At 36.1% G+C, this 27,455-nt stretch overlaps 1 protein-coding gene across 1 annotated transcript in view; it reads right to left on the bottom strand.

Annotated features, from left to right (window-relative positions):
* Positions 1-13,095, bottom strand: part of LOC121418881 (vam6/Vps39-like protein) — a 41,644-nt gene extending 28,549 nt beyond the window's left edge. Inside the window, exons 1-2 of the mRNA XM_041613071.1 lie at positions 12,998-13,095; positions 2,404-2,589 (exon numbers count right to left, since the gene is read on the bottom strand). Of these exons, the coding sequence (XP_041469005.1) occupies positions 2,404-2,476 (73 nt within the window). The 5' untranslated portion in view covers positions 2,477-2,589; positions 12,998-13,095. The remainder of the gene's footprint in view (positions 1-2,403; positions 2,590-12,997) is intronic.
* Between the last annotated feature and the right edge of the window lie 14,360 nt (positions 13,096-27,455).

The following is a 27,455-nucleotide window of genomic DNA, read 5'->3' as shown; positions in this document are numbered from 1 at the left end:
GAAAAAAGTGAGGAGATAGTGGTAAAAGTAGGGAGGGAATATGTCAGCATACCAGTACGTCACTCGCACATCTATGAGCAGTTTCGTGCATTGTACATTATGCATGTGGTGAGTTGGATGCGCTTGCAACATGCTTACAACGTAAGATCTCTGTGCAACTGCCACATTTTTGTTTGGAGGATGTACTTATACTTGCTACTAACATACAGTGTCCTTGCTTACTCACAAGTTGTAAGTGCATGGAAGTGATATGAACAGTAGAGGGCACGAGTATCAACTGTAGTGGGGGTGAATCCATAGCCCACAAGCAGACCGCAAAAGTTCTTCATGCAGTAAAAGTGCTACGTCGTGTGTGTGTGTGCTCCATGATACATATGGAGGCAGTACTCACCATGAACAGATCCCCAAAATTTGCCCACATTTTTGCAAGAAGTTAGCACGCACTTGAAAGTACGGCTGCTGGGACCAAGCCTTTGGAGAGAGGTTTGTAGTGCTCATTAGGTAGTTTTTACACTTTGAATCATAGAACGCATCAAATACATTGATCGGAACAGTAGTTTTATCTTAGAATTTTGGAGCTCACGAAAAATTGCAAATATGTCCTTAGCCCATGATGAAACTACTGTTTCGATTCACACACCCTTGACAAAAACCTCATCATAAAGGGCATTTGGGCAATTCCACAGGTTGGTGGACATGAGCTTAAAAATTCAAATTCAATATTTTCTTGAATTTTTTAATACTTTAAGTCCTTCATACATGATAGTTTCAGGAACTAGAAATAAAAAGTTTATTTTCATATGTATACTTTGGAAAAAAATGGTCAAAAGTTGTGTCTTCCATTGTGTACCAAAATATAAGAAAAATAGTGAAAAATGAAATATGCCTTATTACCATTTTGTTATTGCAACAACATACCACTTTATATATTTCTGAAGTTTAGAAGAGTCAAATTACTTAAAATACACAACCGCTTTTCAAGTAAATTTGTAGTACTCATTCAAAAATGAATATTGCAACCTGCTCAGGTGATGTAAAGTGAGTAACCGAAAAAACTGACTTTGTTTTCTGAGAGAAAAATTCTTCACAGTTAATTGGTGGGATTTTAAATTCTCTTCCTTCAAACAATCTTTGACACAGTGATGACTATCAAAATCATTAAAAAGTACAATTTTTTTATAAGAATGATGAAGAAAAACTGTAACGTGAGTAACTTTGTAACGTGAGTAACCATCATGTAATGTGAGTAACCAGTAAAAATTATTCAGTTCGGTAACATTTTCTGTGGGAGTCAAGTTTTAAGTGTCATGGTGTGTTGAGAAGTTATTTTTGATTAATTAAAAGCAAAATGAGGGTACATCTCTTTGATGCGACTCTTTGTTCATCAAAATATCAGTGGTCATACAATCACACACAAAATTGAATATAGTATTCACAATGCGAGAGTGCATTAGTAAGACTTGGTTTTGATTAACCAAACTTTAAAAAGTGTTGGAACAACACATTGAATGCTCTTACCTGTACGCTCCCAGGCCCCCCTTGAGATCTCGGCCATTGGCCGCAAGATCACGCCGAAAATTTGCATGCAGGTTGTCTTGGACATAATCTAGAATATTATACAGTAATTTATTTCATGCAAATTGGTATTAAGCGATTATGCTAATTTATGCATAATTAGTAAGCGAAATCATACTTTTCCCTCCTACTCCCTAATAAAGCTCCAATTGTCCAAATTTTTGGTATAAAATCTCTTTTTGATGTTCCTAGCAATGAATTTTACACACATTATTGAATTTTTAATGACATGTGTGTTGTTAACCATACATGGACAAAATGTAACGTGAGTAACCGTAACGTGAGTAACCATATTATCTGCACCCCAAGTAAAAACAATGTGTTCTTTATTTTTTTAATTATATACAAAATTTGTCTCCCTAATATAATTCTTGGAAATGGATATAATCAACTTTCATAAAAGCCTTGTATGAGGAGACTTTTCACTTATCTCGACTTTTCATTTTATGCATGTCCAAATCATGTAACGTGAGTAACCGACACATTCCAAAGATTTGCCAGGAGCATAATAGAATTTCCCAAGTTTTGTTTCTATACAAAGGATAGTCAGACTGTGTACTTTGTTGTGATAAGGAGATGTTTGGTTCCTATCAATAATAATGGAGTTAAAGCTCCAAGTATGAGTCAAGGTGTCTCCAAATGTAACGTAACCGTGGAATAGCCCATTTAGTTCTGCATGAAAAAATTCCTTATTATTCACCAGAGGTGATCAGAGGCATCAGGTCATTAACCTCGACCCATTAAAAAATGAATGATGGGAAATAAATACTAGGATGCAGACCTACTCTAACTTGTTGTCTGCAAAACTTGTGCAAAACATAGACTTACCATGGCAGGCTATTGATTCTATAGGTAGAGGAAGCTTCTCCAAGATAGGACGTGCCTCATAAGCATCATGCATGGTGGATCAGAGAGTAATCTCGGCAGCTAGAAGACCACTACATGTATGTGTTGTTCCTGGTTCTTGATTAATTCAACATTTTGCAGGTTTGCCCACTGACTCCGACATGCTATCTGTGAACAGTTAAGATCAAATCTTTAAAGCATCAATTACTCCAACTCAAAACTGTCTTAGTTAGGGCAAAATTCTTTAATAGCCATGTTGTATTTGTGAGATACAGACTCTGCAAGAAAAGTTACTTAGCCATTCAGCCTATAATAGTAGCACAAAAACTCTTAATTACTAATATGTCAATAAATTTCACTTAATCTAGAGTGAGTTCACTTCCAAAATCGCAGATTTAATCCACATTCATTCTGGAGACTCAAGTTTTTGTATCACGACATGGGTCTGCTCCGGTCTCGAAAGCTCGAAAGTGTTGCTCAATCACACTCAGAGCCAATTTGAGAATCACCAATTGCGACAGCGATAAACTTTTAATTTGCGCCAATTTATGTGGATTGATACTTCAAACTTCTCAGGTAAGCTTTAAAACCGTGACTTGGGCTATATAGACCCCTTTTTATGACATGTTGATGCGGTTCCATGTCGACATGAAAACATAACTCGCTCTCAGTGTTTACAACGTGTACACGACCGAAAAACACGGCGTGTACACGTGCATCAAAAATGGACTTTCAAAACGGGCCTAGTTCAGATAGCATCATGTGACCGAATATATTTCAACTACAATCTTACGTGACGTCAGACCTTGATAAATTTTTTGCTATACCAATATTCTGACGTCTTTATTTCAGAAAACTGGATATTTAGCTAAACTCTCGGGCGCACCAGCCAGCAAGCCCTCTCTCCCGGACAAGTTCCACAATGCGTCACCGCAGGCACTCATCTGCGTTCCGCTGAGCGCAGTGACTCAGAGAAAAGTAGGTGATTCAAGGCAAGTAACCAGACTTTGCAAGCTCAGCGCATATATTTTGGTTATAAATTATTAAAAGTAGGATATAAAACAAATGTATCAGGCATTTCATTCGAAAGCATAGTGGAAATTATTAATTCTTGGTTGCACTGGCAAAACTACTACTAAAATAGTAATTGCCAGACCAACCTCGGTTGAATAATTCCACTATACTTTCTCAAAGCCTGATATATTTGTTTTCTAGTTCCCAGTTTAAAAAGCATAATATTGATTTTTGCACACAATACAATATAAGTTTTTATGAATTTCAAAACATATATTATACAATTTGAATATTAACTTTTTTTACCAGCTCTACTGGAAAATGAATTTGATTCAGCAGACTTAATTATTCAATATTGACGAGCAACACTACTATGAAAAGCAAAGAAAACTTATTCTGGAAGCTCTTTTGTTTTAAGTTTTGATTCATCCTCAGATCATTTTAATAGAGATTTGGAAAACAAAACAAACATTGGATACGTACATGGTTAAACACAAATTGTTATAGGCCGATTGTGCATGCCTATATCTGTGACTACAATATGCCTGAAGTGCTGCCCTGTGCTGACTTTTTATGGCCACACATCAAATCTTCTTCAACTCAAGTTTCGACAGCGATAAGAAATCTGGACAATATCGAAAAACACACTCCAATAGATCAAATACCTTCATCATCGTGGATATGTAGGAGATGACTAATCATGCAAAGAATAGTGACATATGACCTTGACCTTTTCTAGAGAAAAGATGTGCCGTTACCTATGGAATGCAGAAAGATGACAATTTTCAAATATTTTTTTCAAGTTGAAAATTCTCTGAAAGAAGTTCATTTGACAACTTGCAACTTAGTGTGATAAACGTCACAACACTCTAGTATACATCTAAGGCAAGTTTCATGACATACATGTACATGTAGGCCTAAACCAAATCTTCTAATTACAGACTCTAATTAAACAAATTAATGACATGTTACACATGGGACATTTTGTCCCAATAGCGAACGTACACAATGTTTCCCATAATTTTGAAAATTAGAATAATTTCAAGTATGGAAATAAAAAGATTGTTTTCTTTTAAAATGTTCTATTGAGATATATTTGATCTGACTGAGAGGGAAATTAGCCATTTCAACATTTTTTTTTCTTGTTTTCCATGGTTTTATGAATTTCTTACATATTTCTATTGTTTTTATTTTTTCATATTTTCCATTCTCACAATCATTTTACTTGAATCTTTCATAAATCAATATTTATAACAAATCAGTCTCTGAAACTAAAGAAAACGTAAATAAAATACTATTAAGAGCACTCTTGAAATTTGTTTTTCTTTATTCACTTTATATACAAAGCTCCCCATTGACATTGTGTGTAAATGTCCCATACATAACATGTTGTCCCGGACATAACAATTTTTTCAGTAACTTTTACTTAAAAAGTAAATTTTTTAAAAACTTTTGTGGTATAACATTTTAATAATCAAACTAAAACTTCCCAGAGATGCATCATGCAAATATGTATTGTATTCTGAGAAATAACTTTAAAAACATCCTCAAAATTTTGGTATGGGACGTTCAATCCTGACCTACATTTGTAATTTGCAAATGACACCACTTGCAAATACAATTTGCACATAGCATCAAGCTCAAAGGACGACGCATGCGGCCCGTAGATGTACTCAGTCATTGACATAAAAAGTAACACGCATTCACAAAATTAATAGCACTTTCTAAAGATGTAATGATCTAGACATTGGAAAGTATGGAGTATATTTCCCGATGTCATTGATGTGAATAAATCTATAAACTGTAAGTAATAAATGAGATCGTCCTTTCCTTTGACCTTTTTGAAATTAAAGTCATCAGTAATTGCCTTTCTGCTTCAATCCCAATTCGTGTAACAGTTACGGCTGTGTGGCCGGAGAAGCATTACATAGACATAAACTGTGGTGCATTTAGCAGCAATCTAAGCTCGTTGATATTTTCAATAGCTACCGCCCTTCATGCAGGAGGGGGGACACCACTCTCCCGAACCCTCCCCTCGCGAAGTCAGCAAAGTGTCCAATCTTTTTACTGTTAAGACTTTGGTGGAACATTAATTGACAAATGAACGGTAGCACTTACAGACTTCGTTCAAGGTATGTAATTTTCAATATTTTTTGTTTAATTTGTGATCGCTTTGAATATTTCCCAAAAAGTATTATCGTTAGCAAAAATAATATTAAATGTTCTTTAAGTTATTGCATTTATTGGTGTCTCTATTTTATCAAACAATCATTGGAATTGCGTGTACAATGAAATTCAGGGTAAGAATTAATTATATTTTTAGGGGCTACTTTTTTTTTACATTGAAGATACCACTGAATGTAAAAGGGCTATTTTCTAATTCATGCGGCTACTTTTTTTTATCACATATCAGCAATTACCTTTTGACATTCCGAGACTCACTGTAACGCCTAAAAGCTCAGGACATTATTTCTTGTATTTCTAGATGTTTTGTACGATGCATGTGGTCCCGTTACCAGCTGTACAGTCTAATCGTGCATGCGTACATGTACATAAACCATGCGGCAAGTGCGTTAACAATTCTAAAAACCTGTGCTAAAGACTATGCATACTCCACATCCCATATTGCATTGCGCGTTTATTTACAATCGCAAAGCTTCCAATGTTTAATACGGAAGGCTCGGATATTGCATCGACCGTTCACTTAAAGCTGGCAAGGACAATATAAAAGATGCGCTTGCTCAGCCGCCGGAGAGCGTAATTACGTGAAGTTATTATTTACATTGTTGATGGTATTTTATTGGGGCGATTCTAAAATAAATAGTTGCCCCAAAGCATTGGGTTTTGAGAATTTCTAGGAGCGATTTGGGCTGTCATGGGGGCAAAATCGCCAGTCGCCCCCGTGTAATTCCGACGCTGCAATGAATAAAAAATCTTGTTAAAAAAATACAAACAAGCTGGATTAAGGTTGTGAATCGTATTGTATTAGCGCCACCAACGAAGATCCTTTTATTACCGTCGAAGAGAAGGTTAAGGTAAGCAATTTTGCTCTTTTATTTTTAAAATTGAAAATGGAACGCTTTTCACCAGAAAAAGCTCTGGTAAGTAGCGGAACGAGTTTCGGCCAACATTATTCGCATTATGAATCGATGTTAACTGACAACTCTAAAATCCATACTGTAAACACGTACATGGTGCAAGGTTTGAATAGCGTAGGCCTGCGGTTCTCAAACTACGGCCTTCGGGCCGGATCCGACCCATGGAGCTTCTCATTCGGGCAAGACTGCTGGGTTTCTTTTTTAAAATCACTTTTAAGTCACAATATGAAACATAGCTGAATGTGATTACAATGTGTATCCATGTAGACCTAACCGTAATAAAAGTAATGGCAGTCAAATTAATTTGACTTTTAAACAAAGTTTAGTGGAGTCTTTTCTGTCTGTTCAATCTACTTCCTTATTAGATGACCAGTGCTGTTCTCACCTTGTTTGGATCTGCACACAGGTGCGACAGTGCATTTTCCACAATGAACATTTTAAAGAACTACATTTGTAACTCATACCAAAGTACCTTGACATGGGCCTTGGAACGGTTTTCAAAGTGGGGGGGGGGGCTGGCCATGCAAAAAAAAAATCACAATCATTTTTATGTTTTTGTACATGGTTTTGGAAAAAAAAGTGGGGGGAGGCCTGCTTGACCGGTGAACATTTGGCAATTACACCTTTTGTGCCAAGGTTCAAGCAACTTGTTGCTAATAGACTGTCATGTTTTCCATATTGAAAGTGACTAGGAGACTGACATCCTTGTTAGAGTCTACAACATACATGCTCTATTACTCATTCTACTTTGACTACAAAAAAATATTGATACATCAAGACATTATCTGTCTCCCCAATACCAGGTGTGTAGCCTATAGGTACAATCTAGATTCCTTTTAACAAAGTACTACAATTTTGTTATCATTAATATTGACTCTCACTGTATTTCTAAAATCTTTTCTTATTTTGCCTGCGTTCCATATGAAAAAGTTATAAAGTTTATTAATGTTGGATTAAATGCTCCCAAAATAAGCGCCAAATTGCACAAGAGAGCATCTAGGACCCCGACCACAAGGGTCTTTGCGCTTTGCACACATTTTTTTCTAAGTATCCACTTCACCCTGGCCCTTTCAGGTTTTCTTGGAGTCTCATCTGGCCCCCGGATCTGGCCCTTCAAGAAAAAAGTTTGAGAACCCCTGGCGTAGGCCTACTAACCTAGCAATACATGTGATTGTGAGGGCGCGCCACCAGGCGTCAGAGTGAACTAGGTGAGAAGGTTGTGTGGCATGTTGTTAAAACCAAATTGCCACAGCATTTGTCAAAGAGTAGGGTATTCACCCTGCTATAATTCATGTCAAGTCACCTGATGCATTTGTGCCCAGGAGGGCCCTGCATCGTATACCATGCATACACATACAGATCCACACAATGGGTGATTTCAAGTACGGTGTTCAGTGTTGGTATTGAGAGCGTGAAAAGGCTGCTGAACCGGGCCCCAACACCGAGCTGAGTTCAGAGGGGCAATTCCATGGTAACGGAATTACAAATCAGAGAAATTTGGCTGTTATTTTTGCTCACAGCATCCAGATATCTCAGTATTTTCAAATTTTCTGAACTTAATACCATGCATAGCCACTTGTGCTATATTCTGAACCAAGATTTTTAGAAAACCCCTCACACATTCAGATGTGAATGATGGATATGTGCTATGGTAACGGAATTACCAGAGAAATGAGTAACTTTTTAACACAAAGTTTAGTAAAAGTTTCTCTGAAATCTACAACACACTAGCTCCAAGTGAATGTCTGATTCAATTCATTATAATGTCAACTTTATTTTGAAAGTAATTTATTCACAAATATCATCAACAAATTTTCATGATTGGTCGTTCTTTAGGGGAAGTACATGGTAACGGAATTACACATAATGGTAACGGAATTACGCCTCTGACTTTTGTGAAGGAAATTAGTATTTTTAGGCATTTATGACTGAAGAAATGCCTCAATAAAGCTTGTTCATATATTTTTCTCTAATACTTAACACAAACTAAGTACTTCACGTCTATAATATCAAATAAAATACAAGTATATAGTATGTGATAAGTGGCTCCACCATGAATAAACATAATTTTACAAAATATTAGGGATCATTGGTAATCAAATTTTAGTTCATTTTCAACTTCAGGGGTATTGGGACTTACTAGTCACTTTTTGCCTCCTGTACTGATAAAAAGAATTATGCAAAGGCCAAAAATCATCACTAATACTCATGGTAACGGAATTACATGGACTACAGCCATCCGTATACATATCAGGAATTTTACAAAAACTGAGGACAGCATTTGATCAGATCTGCATATTTAGTCAAAAATTTGTGTAGATGATAATTTAAGATATTCTAAAGTCAGTGAATACTCAAAAGAAACATAGTTTCATATAAAATTGGCATCTTAAAACAGTTAAACTGAAATCTTTCTATTCGGTTGTTCTATAAATGTACTGAAAATGAGAATCAATGCTGAAACCAAATGAAAATAGTGTTGACATTTACATTTTGAAAGGAATGTTGTAGACAACTAAGCAATAAATTGGTTCTTAATTAGTGCACCAAATAATCTAATTCTCTTTAAAAAGGTAAGGATTCATTTTCTGTCAATACATGTATGTGGCTCACTGAGGACTGCAATTAGCAGATCTGAGTATTAAGTCAATATCAGACATCTTCCTGACAGATGTATTTCCCAAATGTGACCCTAAGAAACTGCAGTGATTTGATGGTCATATGTCATATTCATGACCTGAGTTGGTTTTCTTAGGCCATGATTTTTTATTGTATTTCTATTAAAAATTTTCATCTTTCATACAAAATATGAAAATTTATCCGGGATGAATTTTTATCTTCCATATCTAAAGATATGTGACAAAGCAGTGCCTAGGATATAGACATGATCATCACGTATCCAACCATTGCATCACAGATGATGTGCCTGCACCAATATTCCTCTGAAGAAAAAAAAAAGAACCTCAAATTGGGTGGAGGCTATTCTCTCTATCCATTTTCAATTTCAGGGGTCAATTCGCTCAAAATTTTGAAATGAAAATAAAGGGAAAAAATGAATTACTTAATCATGAGAGTACTACTCTAATATTTTTCTTGCAGATTAAAGAAATATTTCAAATAATTTTGTTGACCAATATTGTCTATGAAATGAAATGAGGGTAGGAAATGGTGTAATATTGACTTCTAAAATAAAGTAATGTTCATTTTTTTTCAATTAAATCCCTGTAAGCACAGAATTTGATTTGATGCAATCTCACTCATTTGCCGAAACTCATGGCAGAAAGGCTTTTCATTGGTTGAATGAGATGAGTGCTATAAAAAACTGCCTTTTTCATTGGAAATTGCTTCATAAATAGGTACATGTCACAGAGATAAAACGAATACAAAATTGTTATTAGAATAACATTTCGGAAAGAATTTTAGATGATTTTATATCACTACTTTTAATAGAGATAAAATATTTCATTTTATATCAGAATGTATCTGACAATACTACCACTGTCTCTTTGCATTTCTCTCACAGCAGAATGCTGTACATTTCTACCCATTTCCAACTGAGTTATGTTGCTGTTCTCAGATGTTTTGTTATTGATGACAGTTGGTCTCAACATTATCACCATCCTCTCCGTAGAGGAGTGTTCATTTTGTGTATCATCCTCACTTGAAGGGTCATCGTTGTTACTCACTTTATCCCTGAAGCAGTGATTATTGGATGATGCTGACTTTGCATGTTTCTGAGCATCCATTGCATAGGGGTGGAGAACAGTATTGGTTTGGTGCTAGCTAATTAATTTAAGACATCTTGAATATCTTTGTCAAATCCACCATACTTTTGGAAACGTCATCTGTATCAAGATTTAGTATGATTTTTTTGACATGTGACTCTTGCAACATCTGCAAATTATGGATCTCACTTCAACCTTTTCCACTCATTACTTTTTACTGCTCACTACACTGTTTGCCAATGCCAGAGTCTGGTCCCTCACCATGGCTTGTTGCAAAGAATTTCCAATCTTCTGATGTAAGGAGAGTTACACAGAAGATATTGCTTAAATTTATAGGCAGTACCTTCTGAAAAATATAACCACTTCTTTGAAGCATAGAACTACTCCCAGCTATCCCCGAATTTTTTTACTGAAAAGTTCACTACAGACTGTTGAGGATGAGTTGATCAAAGGCAATTACCAAAAAAATGAATGCCATTCTTTTCCAAGGCACACACAGTGAAAATGGTCACTTCGTGATTGTGCGTCTAGTATTTTGGATCTCATTAGAACTGGTAATTGGCAATGACATTTTTTTCAAAATCAATCTGGATAAAAATTTTGTTAAGCTCATCCTGCATAATCATTCTTCTACTCCTCCCCAAGAAGTGATTGCCCATTAATCCTTTGTAAGGCATTCACCTACATTGTATGCTCCATCAATATACTTTATTATTGCTAATGTTCATTATCTTGCCTTTTTCTGAATATTATACTCAGGCCATACTGAATGGGACTTGCTGTCAAGTAATTGTATAATTTCATCCTGATTTGGAGTGTAATTAGTAATCATAAGGCTTTTAATGTTTATAACTATGATCTTCAGCTAAGATATCAACATGTCAATGGAACAAAATGGGCTAACGCACACCCCTTTAAAGATATGATAATGGTAATTCCGTTACCATGTAATTCCGTTACCACAGTTACAGCAGGATTAGAAATGATATTTCAAAAAAATGTTCCTAAGTCTTTAGTAAGTCACATGAAATCAGAGAATTCAGAATTATATAAAATTTAAGTAAGTATTTAGTTCATAGGGAAAACTTTTCAGTTTCATGGTAACGGAATTACATCCGTTTTTGTAGTAGATTGCAAAGTTTTCTCTGAGAAATTTGAAAATACCCATGATAAAGACATTTACTACTGGTAGTTATGACACCTTCACACACAACATTAGATGATTTTGAACCAAAATTGTAAAACACTTTTTTAGTTATCAAATTTATCCAAAATAATGTAAAATACATGTTCTCTAATTGAAAATGGTCATCAAATTCAAAAGATCGCTCAGCAAAAACCGTAACAGATATTTGAAAAAGGTTTTCAGTTCCTTAAAATATAAGGTTTTGTGTACAAAGGACATTCACATTCAGATGCATATTATTAATTTTGAATTTTACTGTTTTTACCCTCTCCCATGTGGAATTGCCCCGAGGAGCGATACTGATCACGTTATTGATATTCTATGACGTCATGCAACTGCGCTGCACTGCTGATCATCTCAACTTTACGCGAGAAATTATCGACGAAGAAAGTGAAATCTGGAAGAAATTGCAGTAAAATCCTATCGTACAGAATGCACAGGTTAAAATTGCTGCAATAATCAGAAAGCATATTATATTTCATTAAAATGTGTAATAATTATACTTGCTTATATAGCGCTTAATACTTTGTGAGAAGTCTCTAAGCGCTCTACAGTATATGCAGCATAATAACCCTGGCTTTAGCAGTGCAGCTGTTACGCGCGCTGCGTTTCAAGGAATTCCTGCCAGGTACCCATTTACCTCACCTGGGTTGAGTGCAGCACATTGTGGATCAATTTCTTGCTGAAGGAAATTACGCCATGGTTGGGATTCGAACCCACGACCTTCTGTTTCAAAGTCCGGAGACTAATCCACAACTCAACTGGGTTGAGTGCAGCACATTGTGGATCAATTTCTTGCTGAAGGAAATTACGCCATGGTTAGGATTCGAACCCACGACCTTCTGTTTCAAAGTCCGGAGACTAATCCACTGGGCCACAACTCACCTGGGTTGAGTGCAGCACATTGTGGATCAATTTCTTGCTGAAGGAAATTACGCCATGGTTGGGATTCGAACCCACGACCTTCTGTTTCAAAGTCCGGAGACTAATCCACTGGGCCACAATGTAAAACTCTAATCTAATGATTTGCGCTCATCTTAACTACGGGGGCGTTTCATGGTGTTTGCCTCTTGTTCGTGAAGTTGAAACTACAATTCATCAACACAAACACCAACACCGAACTTGAAATCACGATTTTCCCAATCCCTGGGCTGGGGGTTGGTATATAGGAAAATTGCACGTAGATCATCAACACCAGCTGTAATGCTCGGCCTCGGTTCAGCCATTCACACCTTGTCACCCTTGTAACATATTATTGCACAACCAATGTGCTGTTCCTGAGATTTGGCTCACGTAATATTCCAACAGACGTTTCACGGAAAAGTGGTTTCCCCCATTCACTTGCATGCATTAGAAATAGCACACGCCGAAAATACAAACGGTCTACTAGGCATACCGCAGTACCGGTACGCTACTGTACCGTGTGTTACTAATTTAATGATTTTAACGTTGCGTTAATCACAATTTTGCACCAAGGTAAGGTTACATTAATGACAAAATATTGATACAGTACCGGTACATATCATGGATTGATTAAATTCACTTTTGCTTACCTAAACTTAAGTGTACCGGTAGGCCTAGTCCTGATGCAGCTATATTAATGCTCGTCAAAACTTCTCAAGTCGATCTGTCTGATGATATCAGTAGTAAACCTGTGGCCGTGGCTGTGTGATGTGAACTTGGACGGTATCTTTGGAGCCCTTTAAGTTTTTAGTTGTAGAGTATACTAGTAGTTCTATATTATCTTGTATATATTAGACGGGAATAACGGTCTTTTCTGGGGTTGTTGGGGGTTTATTTAAAAATTTCTGATATTTTACAATAGTGAGTGGAGACATCGCAGTTTTGGTTCAGCGGAACAACAAATTACAGGGACTGAAGCTTTTGGTCTAGTCTAACGTCAACAGTTACTGGCAGCGCGCGGCATCCATCAAAACAAGATTTAATACGTAATAAATAATGTCTAGAAATCTATTGGAAGATAACAAATCACTTGAATGACGGTTTTTCTTCGAAATTATCTTTTGGCCGGATATTGGAGATTTTGTTAAAGATGTCTTAAATTATTAGTCCGGGGATCGGGAGTTAAACTAAGCTATAACATCGTCGCAAAAAAGCATCTAAGCTACGATTTTACGTTAATCGCTATGGGAAACATTATGTATGACTCTTTATTGAAAAATTATACTTACATCCCTCCTGAACGTGGATTATAAAATTCTCACAAGCAAATTTGGCAAAGCGAATAAAGTAAATTTAGAATGAAATCATTGGGGGATCAGGCCCGGGACCAGATGGGTTCAAGGGCGACCGAACGGGTGGGGGGGGGGGGGGAGTGCCCCCAAAAAATCCCTTTGGCAACATGGAAAATGCCCTTTTTTCAAAATGAAATGTGTTCTTTCTCAAAATGAAATACCATTTTTTAGTAAAACATAATTTTGGCAGCTCGCATCAATTATTGTTTTCGCAGGTCCGAAAGAAAGAAAGAAAGAAAGAAAAAGTTTTTTTTTTAATTTGGGAGAAATGTATTCTTTTATGGATCATGCACTGCGAACAATGTTTAAAAGGTCTTTTTTTGCTGGCCAGTATATTACAAATTTCAGTTTTGCGCTCGATCGTTTAGTTAGACCCCCTAACCCCCCCATGATAATTGCATGTCATCCATCAAAAAAATAACTTAATAACAAATTAAAAAAATCTAATTTGTTGTAAAGAATATCTTGAAATCCTAAAAAGAATTGGAAGATAACTCATCACTTGAATGACGGTCTTTCTTCAGAATTCTATTTTACCTTTTGGCCGGATATTGGAGATTTTGTAAAATTGTTCAATTTTTAGGGCTAAAATATTTATACCTACATAAATAGAGTAAATTCACAGAGCAAAATGCTGAAAATTTTATCAAAAATTGATACAAATAGTGAAGTTATTTAAATTTAATGTTAAGCTATATTTTGTAAGAACAGTGATATGTATACGTCGTCATGAATATCTAATTGGTGAGTTGATGTTGTCCCATCCCCACTATCCCTTTATTTTTAATGTTATTACATTCAATTTTTTATTATTGAATATGTTTTGTTACTTTGTTTATATTTCGAAAATTTTGTTGAACGGAAATAAATAAATCAAAATCTAATCTACATCTAAATCTACATTGAATCAAAATTGTTCCATTTTTTTCATTCAAGTGTAAATGTTACATCTCCCTTGTAATGAAATAAGTGGCAGCAATGGGTATCTAATGCATTAAATCAGTTGTCAGTTCAATTGTTTTGGTTCTTGAAGGGACAATTGAATAAACCCAGCGTCATTTTATAAGATGCAAAAGAACAAGTGGGGATAGGACATCATCGGTTTGCTCATTCAATCTTTCACAAAGACATGCTTATAAATAATTCACCGGAATAATGCAAATTTTTAACATGCAATAACTGTGTTATTCCTTCATTGTTTTGTTCGTCTGATTAATTTATTTCAAATAATAACTCCAGTCGGAATACTCCTTTGAAACGTGCTTTAAGTTTCAGATCAAAATATAAACAAAAAATATGCTCACGCTTCGCGCACACATTATAAGGAAGATACCCAAGTGCCCATCCTTTTCCCGTTTTACAAAACATGAAAAGAATGTTTCATTTTTAGGTCTGAAATTTTCTTTTCGCTAACGCTTCGCGCTCGCATCAATAATTGTATAGATACCTATCCTGTTCATGATTAGAAAAGTGCTTAGAATGTCCCGTTTTTAGGTCTGAAATCTCAATTTTCTTTTCGCTTGCGCTTCGCATCAATTGTATAATTATATACTTATCACGTTCATGGTTACAAAAAGTGTTTAGAAAGTCCAGTTCTTAAGGCGAAATGTCAAAAATTTCAGCTTGCGCTTCGCATTATTTGATCGTTGAAATATATATCGTCTTCATGGGAAACTGCAAACAATACTTGTGCCAGGTTCCTTTTTGATCAGGCCAGAACATAATTAGAAATATCTGCCAGCGCTCGCAGTAAATGTATTACATATACGCACCTGTTCGGGACCAAAAACATTGCTCAAAATGTTCAATTTTCAGGACAGAATACATGAAATTTCTAAACATTTCCGCTCGCAATTCGCGATCGCATTACTTGATTATATATCTATGTTTTTATTTTATAAGAACAGTAAAAAATCCAATTGCGTTCCCCGCACCTTTGAGGAGAGAATTCAGTACCCCCACTCAATTTCAGCAATCCAGTGGTCGAAAAGAGTTCAAAAAACAGGTTGATGATCTCGATTAGAACTGAGAATTCCTGTCTAAAAGTAACTGCAGACAGTTTATTGACGGCATGCAAATAATTCCACAGAAGATTTGTATTCCAATCATGCCAATTGGAAATAAACTATGCTCTATGACATAAAATCTTGTGTGAAACTTTTAGTTCTCTTCAAATATGATGAAGAATCTGCCAGCTTATATTTATTATAAATGTCCACTATTCTTGAAGATTCTAAGATTGTGTTTAAAAAGTTCATTTTCCTTCTTTCAAGAGTAGTTGAATTCTAGTTCTCCTGGAGCCGCCTATGAGTCTGATGCCATGCAGGGTTTAACGGCTTTTGGCTTTGGTACATCTTTACATTGATGGGTCAAAGACATATACTGACACTTTAACCTGCGTTTTAAATGAAAAAGCATCCTCTGGTTAAAAAGGGGGTAAGAGTAAGAAAAGGTGTATGCTTATTGAAGTAACGGCTCATACATTATGGACAGATGATGTGATAAAGGTAATTTAACTTTGGAGATAAAGAAACTAAAAAAGTAGCACTTTATGCAGACGATATGACAGTTTTTGCTCACGATGTGAAATCAGTTGATAGACTATAAAAGTGCTTTTTGCAGACTTTCTGGACTAAAGAGTAATAATAACAAAAGTAAAATACTAACTTCAAGTTCATGTTAACATGATAAGCCATAAATATTATAATATCTCCTTCGGTAAAATAGTTGGTTTTCTTTGGTTTTAGGAGTATTTTTTTACCCTTGAAAGCGAGCTAAAAAATTTTGACATTCATAAGAGCAGAAATCTCACCAATCCACTAATGCGAACGTTGGCATGGACATATAAAGAAACCTTAAAGGTTGAGTACAACCCCACAAAATTGTTGATTTGAATCGATAGAGAAAAATGAAACAAGCACAACGCTGAAAATGTCATCAAAATCGAATGTACAATAAGAAAGTTATGATATTTATAAGTTTCGCTTATTTTTCACAAAGCAGTTTTATGCACGACAACTCTGTGGTATGCAAATGAGAGAGCCGATGATGTCCCTCACTCACTATTTATCATTTTTAATTGTTTGAATAATACAATATTTCAATTTTTCAGAAATGAAAAATAAGGACCAACTGGACTTAACCATAAACTGTTAAAATAATGGCAATTCCACATGTCCAGGGAGGAATACAATTTTGTTTCACTAAAAGGAGAAAATTAGAATTTTTCATATTTCAAAATAATAGAAATAGGGAGTGGGTTACGTCATCAGTCTGCTCATCTGCATACCGAGCAGGATGTGCATATTAATCAAGTGAAACTTTGAAATGTCATAACGTTCTTATTTTGTATTCAATTTTGATGAAATTTACATCGTCATTTACTGTACGGATTTTCCTCCTTTTATTCACGTCAACTTTTTGTTGGGGTGGACTTATATTTTTGGAAAGATTCAACTATTGAAGGCGTAAATCTATTCTTTAGAACAAAGTCCTTTATCGAGCATCCATTCCTGTTCCTAAATGGATTTATGAATCATTGGATGAATTAACTTTTGATTTCTTATGGAAAAGAAAGAAATACAAGATTAATAGGAATACACTGTATTCATACTATAAGGGGGAGGGAGGATAAAAGATTCTAAATTTTCCTGTGCATGTGAAATCGAATTATTGTGAATTCAGTTTTTTTTTTAAATAAAGATGAAGATGGAATGGAAACAGTAGTCTAATCTTCTCATTAAAAATTTGGATGGAGATTTGATATGTTGTATAACTATATACCAGGTTTATTAAAAGTATCAGCTTTCCAGTTTTACATGGACTTATTTAGGAGAGTAGGTAAAATGTAAAACATACGATATAGAATCGTCCTGAAACAAGGGGCGTCAAATTTATTTTCGACCGTGGGAGGGCGGGCATCTTATTCATATTTCGCGTTAATTCTTTAGTTAGATAAACATCAGTTTCATGATGACAAAAGTTATTTAATTTTCAAAAGTTTAGATTGAGATTCGTGCTCGCAAGGATGCCCTTTTGATAGTAATTAGGGCTATATTGATTTGACAATAAAAGCAAGCTTTACAAGTTAACATTTGAAAATTTGTCTTAACCGCTCGCTCGCTATACCCCCCCCCCTTGCGGAAAGACAAACCCTAAATGTATATCTTATAGGGTTGGCTGAATATAATCACGTTGATTAAAATCGTGATTTAAATCGCGATATAAAATAAAATCACTATAATTTTTTTTAAAAAATCATTGATTTTTATTTAAATCACTCCAATTGAAACATGTATACAAATTATTGATTTTTCTTTGTGTGTAGCAGTTTACGTTTTGTATTAAAAAAAAGAAAGATTCTATTAATTTATATCATCAGAACATGAATAAATCCTTCATATCTACTCAATGCAATTGCAATCCAGTCATTAATAAAACCAGGTTAATCTTGCAAAACCACAGATGTACGTTTGAATCACTATGATTTTTTTAAACAAAAATTTACATCACTTACATTGGAACATGTAAAAAAAAAATTTTTGGCGTAACTAAAGTAAAATACTAAAGTATTATTTTTTACACACAATATTTTTTTTAAAGATGTTGGTAGTTCTTTCTTATTTTGATCATTCACATGAACTACTTTTGCCATGTCAAATGGATGATGAATATTTGTCAATAGATTTTGCATTGTTAATCTTTTTTGCATTGATAATCCGTTATCAAACATCTGATACTTTCAACAAGGAAAGAAATATCAATGCAGTTAAAGCAGTGGCGGACCGTGACCCGGAGGAGACACAACATGGGGGGGGGGGGCACAGCATTGTTCATAGACAATGCAGTGCCCCCCATGCTTTGTCTCCTCCGGTTCACGGTCCGGTACTGAGTTAAAGGACAAGTCCACCTAAAAAAGTTGATTTGGAAAAAGGGGGAAAATCAAATAAGCAAAACACTGAAAATTTCATCAAGATCGGGTGTAAAATAAGAAAGTTATGACATTTTAAAGTTTCGCTTAATTTCACGAAACAGTTATTATGTACAGCCTGGTCGGTATGCAAATTGGCAGACTAATGACGTCTGCCACTCACTATTTCTTTTGTATTTTATCATATGAAATATTCTAATTTTCTCCTCCTTGTCAAGTGAAACAAAAGTTTTATTTCTCCCTGAACATGTGGAATTACCATTATTTTTAGTTTATGGTTTAGTTAAGTTGATCCTTATTGTCAAATCTGTAAAAAATGACATATTGTAATATTCAAACAATAAAAACAAAAGAAATAGTGAGTGATGGACATCATCGATTCTCTCATTTACATATCGCTGAGTTGTGCATTTAACTGTTTTGTGAAAAATAAGCTAAAATTAAAAAGGTCATAACTTTCTTATTTTACATCCGATTTCGATGAAATTTGGAGCGTTATCTTTTTTAAAATTATCTCTATCGAATCAATTTAGCAATTTTCTAGGGTGGACTTGACCTTTAAAGTCACAATATGTAACTTCTTTTAAGTCACTGTTGGCTCATTTCATTCTCAGTTGCAGTGCAACAAATCTAAACAGAAATTTTGCATCTGCATCAATTCATGGAGAGCTTCGTAAATATTCAATTTGCTAACTGAATTTAATGCTACATATAAGCATTTCAAATAAGTAGCAATCAGTATCAGTTAGAAGCTGTGTCAGATTGAAAAAAATACTTCGTTTGTAATACACATGAAGCTTTGCTGCAGTTTTTTATCCTTTGAGAGAAAAGTATTCAATCTCAATATGTTTTTGCTTCTTCTTTATGTATCACCAGTGGCGTTCCGTGGGTCACGGCATGGGGGGGGGGGGCACCAGCAAAAATTTAGAGCCGCGCTCAGTTTCCAGGTATCCTGACCTAAGATATTTTAAAGACATGCAGTGCCAATAAACGGATATGTATCTCACTGATTAAATAATGCGAGCGCGAAGCGCGAGCTGAAAATGTTTGATATTCAGAGCTAAAGAGGAACATTATGAGCAAATTTTTGGAATTACGATACGTATACTGTTTCGCTAAACAAACAATGCGACCGCGAAGCGCGAGCTAAATGATTTGTATATATTGACCAGGGAAATTTTAAGGACTATATTTTAGAATCCATTAAGAGTATACATATCTCACCATAGTCATCTCATGCTAGTGCCACCCTTTGCTGATTTTTTTAGACTTACATCTAAACACAGTCATGAAGCACCTTTTGAAGTCATTGTTATCATGATTATCATACGCATCTTACTAATCAAATACTGCAAGCGCGAAGCGCGAGCTGAAAATTTAGAAAATCCAGACCTTAAAGAGGGGCACTCTAAGGCTTGTTTGTAGGAATTCCCTAAGACTGTACGTATTTCACTAACCAAATGATGCAAGCGCGAATCGCGAGCTGAATTTTTTGTATATATGACCCCATCATGGATATTTTAAGGACTATATTTTTTAAGGAATCCATTAAGAATATACATATCTCTCCTTGGTCATCTAATAGTGCCATCCTTTGCTGATTTTCTTAGAATTACATCTAAACACAGTCATGAAGCACTTTTTGAAGTCATTGTAATCATGATCATCATACGCATCTCACTAATCAAATACTGCAAGCACGAAGCGCAAGCTGAAAATTTAGGAAATTTGGACCAGGGGGGCGTTTCATGAAAGGACTTGTCGGACGTTTTATCCGACAAGTCCCATTTTATCCGACAGTTACCATAGGAACAGTGCCTCTAAGCCAATCAAAATCGTGGAAAGATGTCAGATCTCTGACAACTTGTCGGATGAAAATATTGATGAAACGCTCCCCTGATTAGGGGCATTCTAAGGCTTGTTTGTTAGAATTCACTCAGACCCTACGTATATCACTAACCAAGTGATGCAAGCGTGAAGCGCGACCTGAAAATTTTTTGACATTCAGAAGAGCAGAAATCTCACCAATCCACTAATGCGAACGTTGGCATGGACAGGAAATGATTTATATTAAGACCTTAAAATAAGGCAATCACTTAAGTCATGAAAAAGAAGAATATGTCACTACATAAAAACAATAATAACTCGAATTGCGGGAAATATATTTGTTGTATATTGACTTGAAAACAGGATGTTTTAGTACAACAAGATTATACATCTCGTTAGACAGTCTACGCGAGCACCAGGAACAATGAAGACACAATGTTAGTAGCAAATCATGTTCATAAAGTTATGAAAAAAATGCTTCTTATGTAATTTTATATAACATAATATAATATAACATTATAATGAACAATAATTTCTTCTTTCCCCACTACGTTTCTTTTCCCTTTTCCCTCTTTTTCTCCTTTTCCCCGATTTTTTGCCAGCCGATGGGGGGGGGGGGCACGTGCCCCCCTTATTTACGCCACTATGTATTACACATACCTTTCTGTAAATAAATTGCTGTTAAATTGCCACAAAAAAAAACAAATCACAATAACCGTACACCCTAAATGACTAAAAAATACATGATCTTCATTCCTTGGCCTGAAAATACAATTTTTTTCTTTCTTTTTGAGAATTTGAATCTCTGAGTCATGGATTTCTTCCAAATAAACTGATCCTCATTTATGTTAAGAGCTTTGAATATGTGAACACCAACTTTACTGCATTCCCTGTACCAAGACAGTTCCTCAACTGGGATTGAACCAGTCAGTAGGAGCTCTCTACATTACGTACACCCGAGTATACAGACACAGCAGACAAGTCAGCTTGACTGGATTTAATTATGAAATAGATTGTTAAAAACAATTTTAGTAGTGAATTGTATGATTTTAACATCGATGTCAGTCAGGGTTACATTTTTGATGTTTGTGCTTTGTTAAAAAATAATTGTTAAAAAAAAATTAAGAAAAACAATCTGATTTAAATCAAATAAATCCTTTTTGTTACTAAAAAAAAATTCGCCAATCCTGAAATCTTATCAAAATCAGAAATCATTTGAAAAAGGCGTTACTCAACTTAATTGATACAAAACACACTTCGACTTCACGCAGATCTTTTTACCAAATTTACCATTTTGATATATAAGTGCCCCATTTGGGCTTCCCCCCCACCTCAAACGAAAGTACGTACTACTGTACCACCCCTGCCATCCCATCCTCATAACAGCATCGGTGTTTCTACACCCCCCCCTCACCACGCATGCCCTTTCGGTTTTCCCTACTTCGTCACATATTTTTTCAGTTTTCGGATCAACGGTCGAACCTTCGGAATAAAGAACCTTATTTCATTTTCGGACCAACGAACTTTCGGAATGATGAACCTTCGGAAAATGTCTCAAATGTTCTGATTAAACAACCCTTTTTTTCGTTAACGGATTAACGAGCATCGAGGTTTTGGCAATTTACGTGATTCGGAATTGCGAGCCTTCGGAATTACGGACGGTATGCCCTAAGTACATCGTACGGAGGTCGTGGGGAAAACATGCGATATCCCCACGGAGATCGTACTTTGCACATTATGTTAGTACTGGAAAGCACACAATGTCCCATAGTGTGTGCCTCAGTGTGTTCACAGTTTGGAACACAATGGGAAATCGCCCCTACACTGTTAGTCGTAAGCATTTCAAACCACATTTTCACGATACACATTATCACCTAATTAACTATGACGTTGAACAAGCTGTAAACAGGCACGATGTTATGGTGTCCACACTGTTGAATTTGAGCATTAACAATGCAAATGGAATTTTCTCGTGGTCCATCTGTGAACACACTATGATCACACTATGTGACACTGGGCCTTTTTACACATGAATCCTGAATGATATAATAATGATGATTGTAATTCGTCCATAATATGGAAGCATGAGACCGTCAAAAACACGGATATACGTCGTGTCGTAATTCAATTACGTAGTGTAGTAATTCGAATTACTACACGACGTAAATAATTACGTAGTGTAGTAATTCGAATTACTACACGACGCAATTCCGAATTACTGCCCAACGATTTAATGTCATGACGTTAAATGAATTATTGTCGCTACATCAAATAATTAAGGTCGTGTAGTAATTCGAATTACTACACGACGTAAATAATTACGTAGTGTAGTAATTCCAATTACTACACTACCTAAAGAATTACGTCGTGTAGTAAATAATTACTACACGACGTAATTCCGAATTATTGCTCAACGATTTAACGTCATGACGTTAATGAATTAGTGTAGTGACGTTAAATCAACCAATGAGACCGTTCGTTATATGAGCGCAATGCGAAGAGCTGAGACTACAGAGTATTGTACAGGAACGTACCGGCAGGAAGTTAGTTGGATGTTCGATATTCGATATTCAAACTGTGAAGTTGGTTTGATATTTAGGTTCGATCTTCAAGCGCCTGTGAAGCTGGACCAATATTTTTTTTTGGTCTGAAATCTCAATTTTGTTTCCGTTCGCGCTTCGCGCTCGCAACAATTGTATAGTTGTATACCCATCCTGTTCATGATTACAAAAAGTGCTTAGAATGTCCAGATATCATCCCCGGATATCAAAGCTTTTCGGCTCGTGAGATATCATCTTTATGGACCAATTAATGCAAACTGCTAGTCCTTAACAAGTCCCTTTTCAAGTCAGTAGAGACTACATGTATATTTGAAATTAAATTAGCTTGCGCTCCACGCTCTGTTTAAAAAAAAATTGTGTGTCACCCTCCCCCTGGCCCAAAAATTTATTCTCCTCCTAGGTTAAAAACCCTGGTGCCGTCATTGCCACGGATCCGATCCGCATAGCACTGCCCCCCAAAAAATGTTCTACAACCGAGAACAATAGGAAATGATAAAAGGAAAAAAAGATGAAAGATACGTCATTTTATGCATACCATGTCAAAATCAAATATCAGAGTTAAAGGTGTTTTTTTTCTCGCTGGCCCGAGACTTATCATTAAGCAAATTTTTGCTGCATGCGCCATTGTTCTTATCACCCATTGAACTTCACCCTAATGCTCGGGGCACAATCATAAAATATCCTGTTCATACTATGACCCCTCCGTTCTCCCTTCTCTTTCTCTCCCGTTCCCCCTCCTTTTCTTTCCTATCTCCCCCTTTCGCTTCTCTCTCTCTCTCTCTCTCCTATTATGTATTCTCTCTTTCCTTGTTTTTTTTTTTTACTCTATCCACTGGCGGCACCAAGAGATTAGTCAGGACTGTGGTTCCCCATGCTTGAAATATTCCGTTTTGTCAATTTTAGCCCCCTATTAATGTACATGCGCCGGGTAACCGAGTCAAGTTGTACAAGTTAGGATAGGTGGTTACCCCGGAAAGGCCGTCGGGATATTCCTGGGGGCCCCTTGGAAAAAAAATGCGATAAATAGCCCTTTATTCCTTTAATTTTGTTAATTTGAGCCCCCTAAATGTGCATGCACCGGGTCAAACTAGTGTTTATATGGTTGCCCGAGTCGAGTTTTACAAGTAAGGATACGTGTTACCCCGGCTAGGCCGTCGGGGTATCCCTTGGGGCCCTTGAAAAAAATTCTTGCCCTTTTATTCACTGATGTTTGTCCCCGAAATGTCCTCGTACTTGGGCAAGCCAGTGTTGTTATGGTTGCCCGAGACGTGGTGCACCTGTTAAACCCCTTAGCTTTCAAACCCCCGGAATATTTGAATATCGAATATTGGTCCAGCTTCACAGGCGTTTGAATATCGAACCTGAATATCAAACCAACTTCAGTTTGAATATCGAATTATCGAACATCCAACTATCTTCCTGCCGGCACGTTCCTGTACAATACTCTGTAGTCTCAGCTCTTCGCATTGCGCTCATATAACGAACGGTCTCATTGGTTGATTTAACGTCACTACACTAATTCATTTAGCGTCATGACGTTAAATCGTTGAGCAGTAATTCGGAATTACGTCGTGTAGTAATTATTTACTACACGACGTAATTCTTTAGGTAGTGTAGTAATTGGAATTACTACACTACATAATTATTTACGTCGTGTAGTAATTCGAATTACTACACGACCTTAATTATTTGATGTAGCGACACTAATTCATTTAACGTCATGACATTAAATCGTTGGGCAGTAATTCGGAATTGCGTCGTGTAGTAATTCGAATTACTACACTACGTAATTATTTACGTCGTGTAGTAATTCGAATTGCTACACGACGTAGTTATTTACGTCGTGTAGTAAATTGAATTACGACACGACGTAGATCCGTGTTTTTGACGGTCTCCTGCTTCCATACTTTAAATCACCGGACCTTTCACACGGAAAAATCGTACCGTAGATTGAATGAAACTTAACTGGGATTCACTACCAGAATAGAATTTGAAATTGGGATTGTTCGTGATTAGCATTCGTGATTCTAGTTTGGTTTAACACATGCTATAAATTCGTCATTATAGCCCTATTTTACACTGGAATCATCATTCAAATTACGATTTTTTTACCGAGTGAAAAGGCGGTTACACTGTAAAAACTGACACCAATTGGTGTTAATAGAAGACCACACCCTGAAGTGTTAAAATAACACCCTAGAGATTGAACATAACACCAAAGAGTGTAAATGCAATAGGTGTAAAACTAACACCACCAATTTAACACCGGTGTAAAATAACTGGTGTGGTCCTCTATGTACACCGGTTAACACCACATTTTTTGCTGTGTAGTGGTCTTTCCAGCATGCCCATACTTGTGCGAAGTATTTTCTATATACCTATCCACTTCATTTGGTAATTCTATGAACAATGGGTTTCTTTTCCTAAGAACAAAACTGTTGAGAAAAAGTATGGGCCTTTTCACACGTAAATCCTTGTAATGATTCACTCGTGAATCATCATTGTAATCGTGTCTGTGATGAGCGTTCATGATTCTAATCATGTTCTAATTTGGTTTCACCCGTAATAAAATTTGTCATTAGCCTTATTTTTCACAGGAATCATCATTCAATTTTTTTCACCGTGTGAAAGGGCGGTAAGTCATACTCGTTTCTCAGCTTCGCGTGCCACATCTTTGGTATATCTTTTGTAAAAATTACTCAAAAGAACAAAACTGGTACAATTCCATTAAAACAAAAATTTAAAATATCGGTCTAAAGAGTAATTCAAGAATGTAATTAATTTTGAATGATTTTGTCTCTGATTAAGTAATACCTTTTTAATGGACATCCTTTTTTTTCATCTAGTTACACTCTATAAGAGCTAAATTAGCACTTCATTTTTTAGAGTGCACTTGCCTAGATTCATCTTTAAATTAATCTTTCAGGCCAGAGGCGGATCCATAATTTTCCAAGGCGGGGGGGGGGGGTGGGGGGAGGGTGAAAAGAAACACTAACAAGTCCCCAAAGGTATTGACTCCCAATTAATGGCGATTTAGTTCAGAACTAATTTGACAAGCCCCCGCCTTAATTGCGCATACAAGACATCATTTCCCTAATTAATATTTGTTATATCTCTCAAGGGGGGTGGGAGGCAAGGACCGGTTGTGCCCCTACCTGGACCCGCCACTGTTGAGGAAATTGCAATGATGTATCTGTATGTAGCTTATCTTGGCTCAATAACTTCCATTGTGCGCTTTTATAGGGTCTGAAACCTTATCCCCCTAGACTAGTAGTTCATTAAAAATTGATAAAAGCTTTATGTTCAGGCACGGCACTACAGCAAAGGCGGCCTCCACTTTGATTTTTTAATTAGTGAAAAACATATAAGAAAGAGGAAAAACAGAAGAAAATGAGAAGAAAAGGAAGAATGAGCGTTATTCTTTGATCGTGCCACTCTTGAAAACCTCTATATCTAATTGGAAATTTTCCCGGCATCAACCTATTTTATGCCTAAATCTTTTCCCATTAAATAAAATCATCCAATTTTACTGAGCTTATACCTCAGTCACATTCCCCCTACGGCGAGTCGAAAACAGCCTCTTATTTTTTTTTGTACCAGCTACGTATGTGGTTTGATTAAAAATGAATAAAACTGCTGTTTTTGACGCGCCTAACGCCCCCTCCCGATTAAGGAAAATGTGACTGAAGTATTAATTTGTTGTACAAAGTACCTTCTCCGCCATCTATTTCAACTGGTCATTCCATGGATAAGTACAGATCGCGGTATTGCAAGTCGACAACTAGGTCTGTGTTGTCGCGAGAAGAATATCTGAAGATGAAGTCCTGTACTCTTTGTTGGATGTTTCCAGGGCGCATTTTCGGGATTTTTTGTCTACTTACTTTTTCGTTTTTAATGGACCATTTTGTGGTATGTATACCCACTTGCCCTGATAAATGCACGTGCCCGGCCCGCTCGGTCATCTGCTCCAGCAGGTTGTTGACTTCAGTACCATCTTCCAATGTTTCAAGTGATATTGACAAGTTCATCTTAGATAATAATAAGATCAGCATCATTGAGGATGACATATTCTCCTCATTTTCGTATCTTCGCCGATTGAGTCTTGGCTACAATACAATTTCTAGTTTGGAACCACTAGCTTTTCAGGGACTTCACCGCCTATATGATCTCATTCTCAGGAATAATCGTATTGTTGATATATCAGCCTTACGTAATCTACCGAATCTTTTTCTCCTCGACCTCGAATCAAACTTCATACGTAATCTTGAACCAGAGGATTTTCACGACGTCGCCAATGTCAAACCATTGGTTCTTAAGTTATCTTTCAACTTCATTACAAAGTTATCTCCATTGTCACCACCTATGACTTGTCTCAAAGTCTTATCTAACTGCTTGATAAACTTCGACCTTCATGAAATTGTTCATGTAAATGAATTAA

Source organism: Lytechinus variegatus, chromosome 7 (assembly GCF_018143015.1).
Source record: "Lytechinus variegatus isolate NC3 chromosome 7, Lvar_3.0, whole genome shotgun sequence".
Taxonomy (NCBI): Eukaryota; Metazoa; Echinodermata; class Echinoidea; order Temnopleuroida; family Toxopneustidae; genus Lytechinus; species Lytechinus variegatus.
The sequence above is the reverse complement of the archived record's forward strand: the minus strand, read 5'-3'. Positions and strand labels throughout refer to the sequence as shown.